Here is a 14,242-nt window from a genome sequence, read left to right as displayed (position 1 = left end):
ACTGAACTGGACTACAGTCTCCAGCTTCCAAAGCTGCGTGTGTGCAAACATGCTGACTTGCAGTGCACAGGGATTTCTATTGTGAACAGTGTTTAGCTGAGCTTAACAGGACTGGGAGGTGTGTTTGTTATGCAGTCTTATTCTATTCAAAATAGCTAATTGTAAATAAATGTTAAAAAATCATAAAATAAAATGCAAAACATAAAACATTTGAGCAGAATTTAAAACACCAAAGTACATTGTTAATATATAGTGGGCCAGAACAAACATACACGTAACATTTTATTATTATACATTTTTTATGAAAAATACTGGACATTTTAACATGATAAGTTGTAAAAAATAACAAGTCGAAAGGCATTGCACATTGGTAACATGTTCTACATGTTCTGAATATCTTCACTTCTTCATGTGCTGGCAGGACAACTGCTGAGAGCCAGCTTCCCCCACTCAATGACCATGTTCCTGATTTCCTCCTGAGCCTCTTCTAAGTGATGAGTCTGTGGAGTCCACCTCAGAAAAAAGCCTTAGGAAGAGACATAGACATAGCGTTGATAAAATCCTAGAGTTGAAAAGTAGCAAAGTTGTAGGGTTACGACTCTAAATTATAAAAGCACTAGGGGATATCATATTGAATGAGTATCGCTGCTGAAACAAACCACAGGTAAAACAATTAAGATAATGGAACGGACATTATTCCGCAGTTTAATTGGTGGATGAAAATATGAATTTGGTGAAATGTTGAGTATTCTGCTAAATACATTTATTGGCCTGCATTTATATAATGCAAAGCTCTATTGCTTTAACTGTAATCGACTTAAAGAGCGCAGCCTCTACATAAACAGTATTGTTTAGTGGCGGCATGCACTTGGCAATACAACATTTTAGATTTTTTTTTAAATACATTTCAAAAGTCAGAACTGTTCTTTGTTTTTGCTGTGTTAGCAATAGTGACGTCACTTAATTGTGGTTAGATCAGAGCTATGGAATATTAAATCATGCATCTTTACTCACTACAGATTATCCTTTCTTACCCTAAATTTGCATTATGAGGTTATGAACGTGTTCTTAAAATACCTCTTCTAGGTATTGGCTTTAAAATGTAACCATCCCTGGAATACACCAAGGCTCACCTCTCCAAAGCTGCAGGGACTGAGGGTAGACTGAGGGCCAGATTGCCAGCTCGGTGTGCTCATACAGCGGGTTAGAGTAGCAGTCTCTCTCCCTGGGCCTCAGCAGAGCCTGGAACAAACAGTGAGTGTTCTCCTTCACTCCCAGAGCACACCTGAGAGGGAGGAGCAAATGTCAATGGATGTAAATGAAAGTTAAAAAGTTGAATTTTATGCTTCCATCAATTCCCTAATGCCCCGTTGCACTGACCTCTCCTGCTGGTTGTTACCCAGGAAGGTGCCGTAGTCCGATGCGTAGGCCTCGGTGGCCAGCCGGAGGAGCAGCGCCTCAGAGAAGCCCAGCGCCAGGGGGAACTGCCGCCACAGCTGCCACACGCAGTCCAGCAGCAGCAGGAACACCGGGGACTCCTGCTGCAAGCGGGCGTGGGAGTGGGCCGAGTGGGCACAACGCTGCTGGAACGGGTGACCTGCCTTCAGAGAAGAACAGCAATATCCATATTCATACATATAGTACAGTATATAGACATAGAGTGGCAATTCCAACTTATTGAGGAGAGAGACACTTCAAGTGAATAGGGTAAAAACATTAACTTATAGATATCAGCCTTAAACCAGTTGATAACTTACGTTAGTCAGTTTTGTACTTCACATTTTAAATGTAACAAATGATGCATTATCTTCTTTTCTATGTGCTAATTTGTATACATTTCTGGACCAGAAATCTGCATATTGGATAAAGCCAGGTTCATTATTCTGGTATCACTCAATCTATTGTGGTCAGGTTTATAGGAATAAAATGTAATAAGAAAATTAGGCTATGCACGATAAATCAACAAAGCCCTCCGTGGAAACCTTCACAATATAGATGGGAATTCAACTGGGAAGTTTGTTATATGTACATGCTACTAAAGTGGAGATTTCTGAGTATGTGAAATATATTTTGTAATGGGAATTAAATGGGGTAAATAAACATGTTAACTAATTGAAATAAAAAAACAAGTTTAAATATGCTAATTAGTCATTATCTAAAGCTAACTCTCTGTTAGTCTTGGATACATCTACAGACACACTGTGAAGGCTTACAACCACTGTTTAGTTTAACAGTAGTTAAGTATGATGTTGAAAAATTCCGAAAAAATTGTTTCCCTTAAATGTTGATAAATGTTTCACTGGAGGTGGAATTGTTAGAGAAAATTCACCACGGTCAAAAGGTGAAGAGAAGCAAGTTTTGTTTCTGCCAACAGCAGCACACTAAATGTGATTTTTTTGTTTTGTTAAGTCATTTCCTGTTAAGGGTAGAATGTGGAGCAATTTCCTTTTTAGCAAGAGATTTGGTCATAACCACATGTAAGATTGTGAACAGCTCTGCAGCCAAACTACAAGTGTGAGTAGTAACAAAATCCAATATGCTCTTATTTTGGATGTGACAAGAAAATGTATTTCAGACTCAAAAACTCAAACGGTACAAAAACAATTGAAAATACTAACTTATTTAATATAAAGTGCGCCTGTTCTATTGATACTATTTCCATATGCCTTGGTTTTGCCACCCTTTGCTTATGAGAATCAGTGTTTTCCAAGTATTTTTCTCAAACACACACTCTCACCTGTACCCACTCCCTCTCCAGCAGAGTCAGGAAGCCCTCCAGTGTGCGGCAGCTCGGGTCCATGATGAGCTGAGCCAGAGTGCTGATGAGCAAAGTGGAGTCTGTCCCCTCAGAGCCGTGCACCAGAACTGAATGACCGTCCCTGGACAAAACCAATCCACAAACAGTCATTTACCTCTACATAGGATATAAGTGAGTAGAAGAAAAAACACACATACATGCATTTATTTATTAGCAGTTACAGTAACCCCCGTCTGATGAGGATTATTATTATTATAATGTCCTAGAGGTGTCTTTGTTGTCGCTTGCATTATTTGTTATGCTATACCCTCATTCTTACATGCATGTGCAGCCTTTGCCTGTGTTATTTTACTGTCTTTTAGTATCATATTAAAGGGGTCGAAGCAGCAAAGCATTGCAGCATTCCACCCACTACTCAGGTACATAATCAACCTAATCGACCTCAAGGTGGTGCTGTAACAATCAAGTGTTTGCCATTATCTCAAAAAGGGCTTGGATTCGAGTCAGATCCCTTCATCATTTAATGTCTTAATTCATCTGCATTTCTACACCAATCTGAATTTAAAATGACAATTTTCTTTACTTTTCTCTATCTTCTAATCCCATCTTCTACAACTCGTCAGAAACCAATTGTCCCAAAACGGATTTGGCTGATCTAGGGTTATCAAAGAGATTTGGTCTGACTGTCCCTATAAACACTAATATGATTGAAGACAAGGGAACACCTTCTGTATTCGTACTACAGACATACTCCCGGGTGTAGTTCGTACCTCTCCACACACTCCGCCAGCAGGCCAGCTGTTGACAGAGCAGTTTGGACGTGAGACAGCCACTTTGAATTTTCAAGCTTACTGAGCCAACGGTCCATATTATTGGACTCTTCTCCGCAGGCCTCCACCAGTTTAATCAGACTCTCCTGCAGCGCTTTACCCCTGCATATGAAGACAACGAGGTGAAGGAGGTACGTTTGAAGGGACATATAAGTGTATATATGTTATATAGAGTTATTGCAGTGGGCAGTAATGTTTTCCTCTACCGGTCCGCTGTCACAAGGACCGATACAGGAAAACATTCCTGCCCGCTGCAATAACTCTATATAACAAATCACCTCTGGCTGGCAGAGAACTCTCTGTTCCATAGCTTCTCTTGGACAACTGGACTTAAAATCACACTGTACATTTTACATTTATATTCTAATATTTCATATTCCATTCCTCACATACTTATGTATATATAATATCCTGCTTTATATTTTGTTACTGTACATTTGTAATTCAACATGTATATTTTCTACTTTTCTTTTAATGCTATTTTATTTCTATTGAGATGTTTACATTTTGGAATGTTTATTTATAGTCTTTAAATTTGTATTGTACAATGCCATGTCTTTGTATGCTGCTGCAACACAAACATTTCACAAATTGGATCAATAAAGTACTTCTTATCTTATCTTATCTTAAAAAACCAATTCACACTCACACACCTCTCCATCTGTCTCTGCAGTCTCTTCCAGCTGCTATAACACGATTTGGACTCCAATCCTCCACCTGTCATCCGGGCCTGCAACGCCTGCTGGCTGGAGCGCGTGTCGATAATGTAACCTTTATCTGAGCCGTCAATCACAGCCTGGAGGAGCTGCTCATCTTCCCTGCAGCGCTTCCTATTGGCTCCCGTCAGAGGCTGACTGCTTCGCATGATTACCTAAAAGGTTGGATAACGTTTTTTTTGTTTAATATATAAATTGTATACTAGCAGTGGAAACACGTGAAAGCCCCTCACCATGCCGTTCTTCTTGTGGTAGTAGCAGAGCACAGGGAAGCGTCCTCCCTGTCTGAATTTGGCCACCTTCTCCAGCATTTCATCGTCTGTGCTCTTGGGGACGATAACAGCTTGAGGGTAAGAGGGACACACTGAGAAGTCTCTGTTCACGGTGCTCAGTCTCCACCGATCATGCTGCAAACAGAGGAGAGAGAAACTGTATTTTAACTTTATTACACGTAACATGCACATCTGTAACAGCTTTTATGTAAAAGGATATGAGTGTTACAGGAAACTGCTCTAACATGAGCGGGTTCCCCTTTGTCTGCATAAAGCACTTGCTCACTACTGGATTGTTCAGTCTTAAAAGTCTAGAGAGCAAATACACTTTGTGTGTCACTTGATCTTCATTTGTCCATTCATGAAAATCTAGAAGAGGCCAAGACTAACAACAAAACTAAATGTTTTACCGAAATTGAGAAGCACATGAAGAACAACAACACTTGGTATAACTCTACAATCAAAATAAACTTAGCATAAAGACTGGAAACTACGTAAAACAGCTAGCCAGGCTCTTTCAAAAAGGGAAAATCTGCCTGCTAGCTAAAGAAAGTGACAACTAAAGGTAATTATTTAATGTGACGTTGCATTTGTTTATCCTTTTCAAAACTCTACAGAGTGTTGCTCCAGGCCTACAGCTAGCTTGTCACTTTTCATAAAACAGAAATGTTTGTAACACTTTGCTTTTTGTTCTGATCAAAATAGTTTTTAATTAAATATATTTAAATATCATATAATATCATTCAAATATAAAGTGTAAAGGAACTTTTAAGTGGATGGTAGAAAGATTTTCTTTAGTTGTTGGACAGATTTAAGCTAGTTGTTTCGCCCTGTTTCTAGTCTTTATGCTAAGCTAAGCTTACCGTCTTCTGGTCGCACCTTTATATTTAACATATGATTTTGATAGTTTTAGAGTGCTAGAAATGTTCTTATTTTACTCTCGGCAAGAAAGTGATAAGCGTAAAATTCGCAAAATGTTGAACTATTGCTTTCAATGACTTAAACAAATATTTTATTCCCCATATATGGGCAGGAATCTGCTGGGCAGTTGGGTGTAACCATGCAAGTTACAACCAGAAACACAGTCACAAGGCTAGCCTGATAAAAACTTAAGATATCCTGCATATTTTGGGAACATTGTGCCAGTAAAACAAACGCAACAATGCTGTCCTGAGGGTCCAACCCTCACCATGGCAACATGATATTCCCAGAGGAAGACGTCCGTCTATTGAATCACACATTTAAGCTGTGAGCAGCATATTCTAGAGTTAAGGGAAAACAAATGAAAGCTAAGCATCGGGGATATCCTGAATCTTGACCCCTGCATGCAGATTCCCTGGAATTATCCTGTCATGTGGATGTTGGATCACTGTTGGGATGAGGTGCTTACAAGTTCTTTCATTTGACTGTAGTGCCTTTCAAGGGACGAGAGACCCCACTGGTCCCGCAGGCTGGCACTAGAGGGTCTGTAAAAGAAAGGATACAACTCCGACATCGAATCCAGACAGGACAGGGTCTGGAAAACGTGACAAAGGGTTGTTGTTGTTAAGAAGGGTGTTATCAGATGTAAAGCACAGATGAGGGCTACACCGGAAATAGTGAGTAACGTTGTATTCAAAGCAAGGATGTAAGATCCTATCATAAACAGAAATGACTGATTTCCTAATTTATGTTTCGGGGCTTAGTATGATTATAAGACTATTTCTTATACCTCAATAGAGCGTGCGATGTTGAGACACTCCTCCATGCCCGGGATGTCAAGCTGGAGCACACGAAGATCTTTACACTTGATGGTAATCGTCCCGGAAGATCCAGATAACCTACACACACCGCTAACCAGATAACACACACACACCGCTATGATTATTTGCAAAAAATAAATCAAAAAATTCCCCTGTGTGTCAACTCCCGCCTAAACACCACATGTTTTGACTTCACCAGACTTGCAGCAAGAAAAGAAAGGTGAACCATGTCAGTATATAAAGTGTTTATATGGCCAATAAGTGAGCAACCCCTACTCACCAAAATATATCGAGTACGTGTGTGTGTGCGTGTGTGTGTGTGTGTGTGTGGTGTGTGTCTGTGTGTGTGTGTGTGTGTGTGTGTGTGTGTGTGTGTGTGTGTGCGCGTGCGTGTGCGTGTGGAAGGCGATGAGAAAATAGAGTTGCTGTAATGCTGTTAGCAAATTTCCTCTTTGAGCACTGTGGGCAAATAAGAGCAGCTGACACATGGAAACACACATTATGTCCAACCTTTGACTGAGACCTGCGTTAGAGAAGAGGCCGGAGCAGGTCAAAAGGTTTTCCACACTGGTTAAAAAAGATTTGAAGAATAATTGAATTAGACATTAATTAAACATTCTCGGAAAGCGTTGGTTATTATTAGTTTAGTTGGTTAGTGTTGATTAGAGTATATTCTTGAACAAGTTAGTTAGTTAGAATGATCCATACAACCTTATTATTAAGAGGAACACAACATAAATCCATCTTTTGATTTCCTTAAGTTTGTACCTGATCATTAGGCAATGAAATGGAGACTGATTTTGTGGACTGATTAGTTAAAACCCATGTAAATGTTATATGTTATATAACTTAAGCATGCTAGCAGCACTATAGCATGATAGTTATATGATTTACAATACGAAAAAGTACATCAGCTGTGAGCTATAGAAACAATGTCTTATGATTATTAACCTATACTGTACGTGCTCCTTTCTCTACCTTGAACTTACAAATTCACTTATGTCAGTTATTTTTAATAACGTAGATAGGTGAATGCTGTCAATTCTGAAACAGAGAATCGAACCATATAGAACAGTACCCTGGTTGATCTCAGTGTCTCCAAATGATTGCCAATGGAGCAGTTTTACATTGTAAACTTGATAACATCACATTTAGACTGGTTTCTAAATGTGACAAATGGAAGTTTCAACCCTCTAGTTTTTTCTATGTGGAAATTGTTCATTTTCTAACTGTCTTAAATCATAGTAATAACTCGTATGCATTCTGTAAATTGGCGTATTCCCCTTTAAGTGCTGTAATTGGTATGTTCAAGCACATCTATTAGCCTACATCGTTAAGGCTGTTAATTAAAATCTGTTGTTTTTGGCACTTTTGGAAAACAAATGGAAGCAATGATATACTACTTTAATAATTCCATGCTGCTATGCTCAACATAACATGCCCCCTCACCTCTTCTCAATAGCATCGATGTTCCGGAGCAGCAGCAGAACCTGCCGGCAGCTCCCCTCCTCCCTGTCCGAAAACAGCAGGTGGTGGCCGGTGATGCACAGGGTGCCTCTGCCTGGTGGATGGAGCGGCTGCCGGAGCACAACATCCTCCACATTGGCGGTCTTGATGTGTTCAGAAAACTCCATCACAATGCAAACTTCTCTGCTGCTGCTGAACTTCTGAATGCACAAGTAAATCACTTCCTCGCCTCACTGTGAGAAAATGAAAGCTCCCTCCTCTCTGCACTCAGGGGGCTGGGTAACACAGCAGTTGCTTTCTGTTTGTTCGACGATAAGGGGCCTATTAATAGATGTTTTTTTTTTCTGAACATAGCCAGGCCTTAATGTTGCTACACCTATTCTTACACAGGTGGCTGCTGAACACGAGACGGTGTCGCTCGAGGCCACAGAAGACGGAAGTGCACGTTTCCTGAGAAACAGCAGCACATAGATGTGACTGTAGGATGTGACACATCTTGCTGTAAAAGCTCTGCACAGTGAAAGAGAGAGAAATCGTAATAATGGCCACGTATTATACACAGTATTACAATGTGCTGATTTTGACATTACTTCGAACGGTTTTTTTTGTAATCCTTTTATAGAAACGTCTAACTTATGTTTATACAAATATTTGTTTAAAAATGTTTTCAGAATATATATTTTGTATTTTATTCATCTTAAATTGAGCATTTAACACAACGCCCAATTTCACGCGGGAAAAATAAGGTATACTGATTCAGATATGCATGTTATGTCACACATGGCCAGTAGGTGGCAGCACACTCATACTCAGAAAGTTGTTATAGCAGTTAAAGCTTACATCACAACAGGGTGAAGAAGGGTTTCAGTTTTTATTTAGCTTACATTTTTTATATCACAAACAAAACACCTATATATCCAAGTATTATTAATTTCCGTATCATTTATATTCATTTTTTATTTTACTTAATTTATCTTACTTTAATTGCTATTCTATTAGGAATTGGTGTACATATACAGTAACTTATAATGCACTTTATTTCTCTTCTGTTTGTATGTTGCTGTAATTTTAAGAAATTGATCTCTGGCTCGAGGAAGTAGTAGAGAGCTCATATGAATGTCCCACTTGGAAGGTATTAAACATATTGGCTGTTTTATTATGTGAGTGGAGCTACATTAAACTAGTTTGCACTCTTGTGGTCGTTTTTTTTCTCATCATATTTTGTAAAGTTGAACAGTAGTATCTGCAAAAATACCAGAGCACCTAGATTGATGTAGAAAAAAACCTAATATTTAATATATCTAAGCACATTATTTCCCTTTGAAATGCAGCAATACAGTGGTGAATGTTACAAAGTACATTTATATACAAAACAGGCCTGTACAATACAAAACGTTTAAATATGTAGTTGTCTGTGAAGCATGGTGCAGGACACACATATAAACAAGTCAATAACAGAGATGTGATATTAAAATAGGATGACGTAGCTTTGCATCCATCAGCTTGAACATTAAATATTAATAATAAACTAGTAGATAGAATATAGGGTAAACAATCTACAACACCCATAGTGGTCATATGACTGCATTATATAGGCCATCTTTAACTTTATTTTCAGAACATTGTGCTGATTCTGTATTTCTATTTTATTTGTTGAGTGTACTTGTATTGAAGTACACTTTATTGTTGCTGTGTTACTTCACTTTACTGAACAGATGCAGTGACAACAGGATTGGATAACGCTTCACTCTAAATTCGTCTAATTTGTTTTAAATTATGAATGCACAGCTATAAATAGCGACACTAAGGTCTTGAGGAAGTTTAAGGAGATCAGTGCTCCTTACAATAATGATCCAGCCTCCCTGTCCTGCGGGATGGGCGGTCACTGCCTCGTATGTCCCTATAAAGGAGGTAAAGACCTGTTGCCTTTACTCGCCAAGCTGCTTACCCAGAGTGCAAACTGCACGTGGATTCCTAAAGCCTGCATTCATCACTGAGCCGATGGATTTTAAAGAGTATGGAGCTGGGTCCTCGGAGGGAGACTCGGAGGACCTGGACAGCGTGAAAGCCCTCACACAGAAGCTGAAGCTGCAGACCCGCAGACCGTCCTATCTGGAGTGGCAGGAGCGGGTACAGAGCGGACCCTGGAAGGAGGGTCTCCTTGCAGCAGAACCGGGCTCTGGAGGAACAGAGGTCTCCGTGCCGACGATCCTGAGGAATGAGAACTCAGAGCTGGTTGTGCGCAACATCTGTGGCTTTGACACCATTGATGATGCTTTGGAGTTTCTGCGGAAAGAGCTGGTGAGTGACTATTTTCCCCAAATTCCGTTGTGCTGAAACTGAATTAGATTGGCAAAGTTAGAAAGATATTGGGGTATTCTAATTTGACTGATCAACTTAAACAACACGTTGTTAAACACAAACGATGTGTCCTAACAACCACAGTCAAATTGACAACTATTGGGATTGTAATTATTGTTATTGGCTAGCTGCTTCACTAACTAAAATAATGTTTGTTTTAGTGCATACAATGTTGCAAAGAGTTGACAGCTTTGTCAAACCAAAATTAGTTCCAAAGTTACCTATCCATACATATGGATATGGAATATACAGATGTCTGTCTTTCTAATTCACCTCTAAATAACATACAATAGTAATCTCTTCAGGTGTCAGAAATCTGCTGCATGAATGCCTGACTTAACCCTTATGCCATTGGCTGTGTTAATGCCTATTGCATAGATTTGAGCAATCTGTGTAAGGTTTCCTTTTCTTTTTGAATATTGGAGGTTCAATCTCAGCTTCTATAATACATACATACAGACAGTAAAGGGCAACAAATCTCCCTATTGAAATCAGTTAAAACCACACATTTTGACCCACTGGCCATTAAAACATAAAACCAAGCATTATATTATATCTGGGTATTACATCTACAGCTGGCTTCAAAATGGTGACTTTTATAATTTTACAGCAATGTTTTAATGTTCGTCCTATGGGGCAAAACATGCAATTTGATTGGTTTACTGTACAAAAAAATTGAAATGCATCAACATCAATCAAACATTATACAAACAAACAGGCATGTATTGGATTAAGCCTCTAAAAGTGAATGACTGTTTGGTAGTTATGATCAGGACCATAATTGGTTTGAACATTTAACTCAGTAAAAGAGGAAATAATATTTACATATATATTTACATGGAAGGATTTTATGCAGACATTTTCATCCTCTTGGTATATTAGAACTTGTTTTATAGTGAGGCACAAGGGTTGAAATCAGTGCTAACATGACTGACTTCATGCAGTCGTCACTGCCTGAACAAACAGTTTGTGCAGCCATACGATGTGTGTTTTCTCACAGGCTCCAGCCCGTATGCTCTACATGCCAGTGATTTATACACCTTGATAAGAAGATAAATGAGAAGAGCTATCCAAATCACAGCTTCCACATTCCTATACCTTACTGATGATCAATTTAACCTCTCTGCCTCCCCCTCTCTGCCTCCCCCTCTCTGCCTCCTCACTCAGAGGGAGATGCAGGTTCAGGACAACCGCCTGGCCCGTCAGCTGATCCGTCTGCGTGTGGAGATCCACCGGCTGAAAGTGGAGCAGGTGTGTGGCCGCCATAAGGAGATGCTGGACGATGCCACGTACGAGCTGGAGGAGTGTGGCGAGGAGTCGGACCTGCTGTGTGACATCCCCATGAAGGCAGCCTTTTCCCTGTCCGGCCCCCTCAAACACCTGGGCCTCACCAAGATGAACATCAACTCCAGACGTTTCTCACTCTGTTAAAATTTAAAAACCCTCATTTGTGTTTCTGAGGATGTTCCCATGGCCTCCTCTGTGTTTGTGTTGGCTACATATTAGGCTTATTTCCTCCAATTGGTGGGTGGGAATGAACATGACTGTGCACCTTGGCTTGACATGCATGAGGAAGTCTCAGTGTGGAGACCTGTAGGGGCACACCCACTTAATACAGACACACCTTCCTGTTGGATAGAGCTTCAGCTGCTCTACTGTTCACTGTTCACTGTTCTTTGCACATGTCATGTTAATCGGATATAACAAGAAGGCTTGTTAATGTGAAGGTAGATATGGAAGGGCACCATTTACCCAGAGGAGAGATGCTGAAAGATTGTCAGAAGAACAATCTCCCTTCAGAAAAGCAGCTTCATGGTCACAGTAGATTTAGAGAGGTCAGCTTACTTTACATCAGTGGTTCCCAAAATAGGGGTCGGTGCCAAGACAGGGGTACCGTAATTCTTTTTAGATATTGTGAGGCAATTAACTGGATAGGAAAAATAAATAAATTACTGATTACATTTCACTGATTATATTCGTGTTTAACAAGCTTTGAGCAGATAAACTGCTACACAAAGTGTAGTTTTGTAGCACTATAGGCTACACTCAATTCATGGCTATTAAATGTCCATAAACAGAGAAGAAAAGTAGAGGATGCAAACTGGCTATGGCCAATTCACTTAAAAATGGGGACAGATCATTAGGAATTCTATAAGTTCTTTCATCTGAGCTAGTAGTGCCTCGTTTCATGATGTATGGAGATAAAGACAAAAATATGCCAAGAGCATAACAGCTAAGTCATGTAAGTTAAATATTTACGGAATTTATTCAGCCAATGCATTTTAATATACTATCAACTCTTTTATCGCAAATGTAAAAAGAACCTCAAGAGTGCAAAACATTTGTTTTTCAGACAATTATAGTTTTATCAAAAAATGTGCGCTTCCATACAGTTTTTCCTATGTGATCATTTAAAATGTTTAATACCCAAAAGGTTGGGAACGCTTTGGATTACTGTTAAATGTGGAGTTGACTGAAATAAGAAAAGTAAGAAGGAGGGACCTCTGGTCACATAAAATAAATTGTCAGCATTGCTTATGTACACATTTAAAAGGAGTACTGTAATCCAGCTGGTAAAGCCTTCATACAGCTACTGTCCTCACTACTATCCTCAAAGGAAGCTGGAGGTCCCTCTCCAGCATTTCTACGCCTCTTCTTCACAAACCAAATATATCTCCATAGCCTCACCACTGCAGCGACAGGACGCAGGAGGCTGTGCCTAAAGCATTTTTTTTCCCATTACTATATATGGCTGGTGGTGACCAAGTGTATTCTGCGGCTCAAAGTTGAATGCCAATTATAGCTTAATATTATTAGCTAGCAAGTAGGAAGATGTTTTTATTGAGTGGTATTTGACATTGGTTCTTACTTTGTTGGATGTAAAAAAAAAAAAGAAACTGCAATATTGTAAAAAATATGCTACTGTAATATAAATGTATGTATTTGACAAATGATTATAAAAAGAAGTGCCTTAAAATGTAACTGTTTTTCTTGCACAAACAGCAGAAAATTAATGAGACTACTATATATATTTGACTTGTAGATTGTATTGTATTAGCATTAAAACGTGAAATATTACATGCTTAGACTTTGAGCTGTTTTGTGCATCTGCCTATACCATATATCCATATTTTCCAGCCTAACTGCCACTACATCCTCCATGGGATCCATCCTTCATCCTAAAGCCATCCTGCACAAAAGTCTCTTGTTTCCTGCCACGAGACATTCATGACCTGCTGTAATTTCCAAACATAAGTGTGGGGCCCCGGAGGGATGAGCAGAAACACAGGCAGTGTTGGACTTAATTAGTCAAACAAGAAACCAAATATGCCTTACCAGAGTGCGCACTGTCTGAAATGAGGACTGTTGACATGATTACAAAGCGGCATACTTCTACCTCAGGACACGGATGACCAATTGTGTGACATAAGAACTAAAAAGTTGAAATTAATATTATATGAAAGATGCAAAGAGGCCGAAGTTCGTCTTGAGGCCTCATTCTTTAGTGAATGCTTTTATAACAAAGCTCTGCAGAGTTGTGTTTCTCATGCCCCTCAGCTCTGCCCTGCAGATAGTTTCACTTGACCCTTTAACCATATCATACCACATGATCATATGTTGAAGAAACTGGAATTAGAGACTAAACAAACTTAAGAATATATGTTTTTTAAATTGGTTAAGAATGACTGAGTGAGTTAGCAGCAAAAAAAAGGGGCAGCACCTGCACAGTGAAGTATGTCAGTAGGAGTGTTGGAAAACCTTTTTGCATATTGATAGTATCTCGATTTGATTGCGTAACAGAATGTGATTTCCAACCACATTTAGACAACAGCTGTGGTCGAAGGGAAACTAGGAATACCCTTAAAGCCTCACAAGGCCCGGCAAAAGCTGATCTCCAAATATGGTGAGGTTTTTTGTAGTAAATGTGCCAGCATTCATCATATTTATGGAGAATGTGTGCCAGGTTGGATTCTGCATTCAGAAACAGATAATACCACATAAATCAGCTCAGTAAAAGACTCACTGTAAAAAATGAAAGTACTTAATTATCCCTTCTAGGGTTACACTCTCACAGTTATGTGCCCTAATGGAAAAA

At 39.4% G+C, this 14,242-nt stretch overlaps 2 protein-coding genes across 3 annotated transcripts; one reads left to right on the top strand and one right to left on the bottom strand.

Annotated features, from left to right (window-relative positions):
- Positions 1-153: 153 nt before the first annotated feature.
- zgc:154055 (uncharacterized protein LOC556036 homolog) lies at positions 154-8,356 on the bottom strand. 2 transcript variants are annotated; one of them, XM_034151094.1, is made up of 11 exons: positions 7,768-8,356; positions 6,829-6,885; positions 6,288-6,408; positions 5,967-6,092; positions 4,538-4,711; positions 4,242-4,459; positions 3,529-3,690; positions 2,738-2,879; positions 1,381-1,601; positions 1,134-1,285; positions 154-526 (listed from the first exon to the last, which is right to left on the bottom strand). In XM_034151094.1, exons 1-11 carry the CDS (start codon positions 7,950-7,952, stop codon positions 408-410), a joined length of 1,677 nt encoding a protein of 558 aa, XP_034006985.1. In that variant the 5' UTR covers positions 7,953-8,356; the 3' UTR covers positions 154-407. The 2 variants fall into 2 exon arrangements, with proteins under 2 accessions (XP_034006985.1, XP_034007057.1); XM_034151166.1 differs by lacking the exon at positions 6,829-6,885 and having other exon boundaries at positions 7,768-8,257.
- Positions 8,357-9,670: 1,314 nt separating this feature from the next.
- On the top strand, positions 9,671-13,224 carry fam167b (family with sequence similarity 167 member B). Its single transcript, XM_034151490.1, has 2 exons — positions 9,671-10,086; positions 11,314-13,224. Exons 1-2 carry the CDS (start codon positions 9,787-9,789, stop codon positions 11,575-11,577), a joined length of 564 nt encoding a protein of 187 aa, XP_034007381.1. The 5' UTR covers positions 9,671-9,786; the 3' UTR covers positions 11,578-13,224.
- Positions 13,225-14,242: the final 1,018 nt, after the last annotated feature.

The sequence above is a fragment of the Trematomus bernacchii genome, unplaced genomic scaffold (assembly GCF_902827165.1).
Source record: "Trematomus bernacchii unplaced genomic scaffold, fTreBer1.1, whole genome shotgun sequence".
In the NCBI taxonomy this organism is placed as follows: Eukaryota; Metazoa; Chordata; class Actinopteri; order Perciformes; family Nototheniidae; genus Trematomus; species Trematomus bernacchii.
Note: the sequence above shows the minus strand (reverse complement) of the source record. Positions and strands in the feature narration are given on the sequence as shown.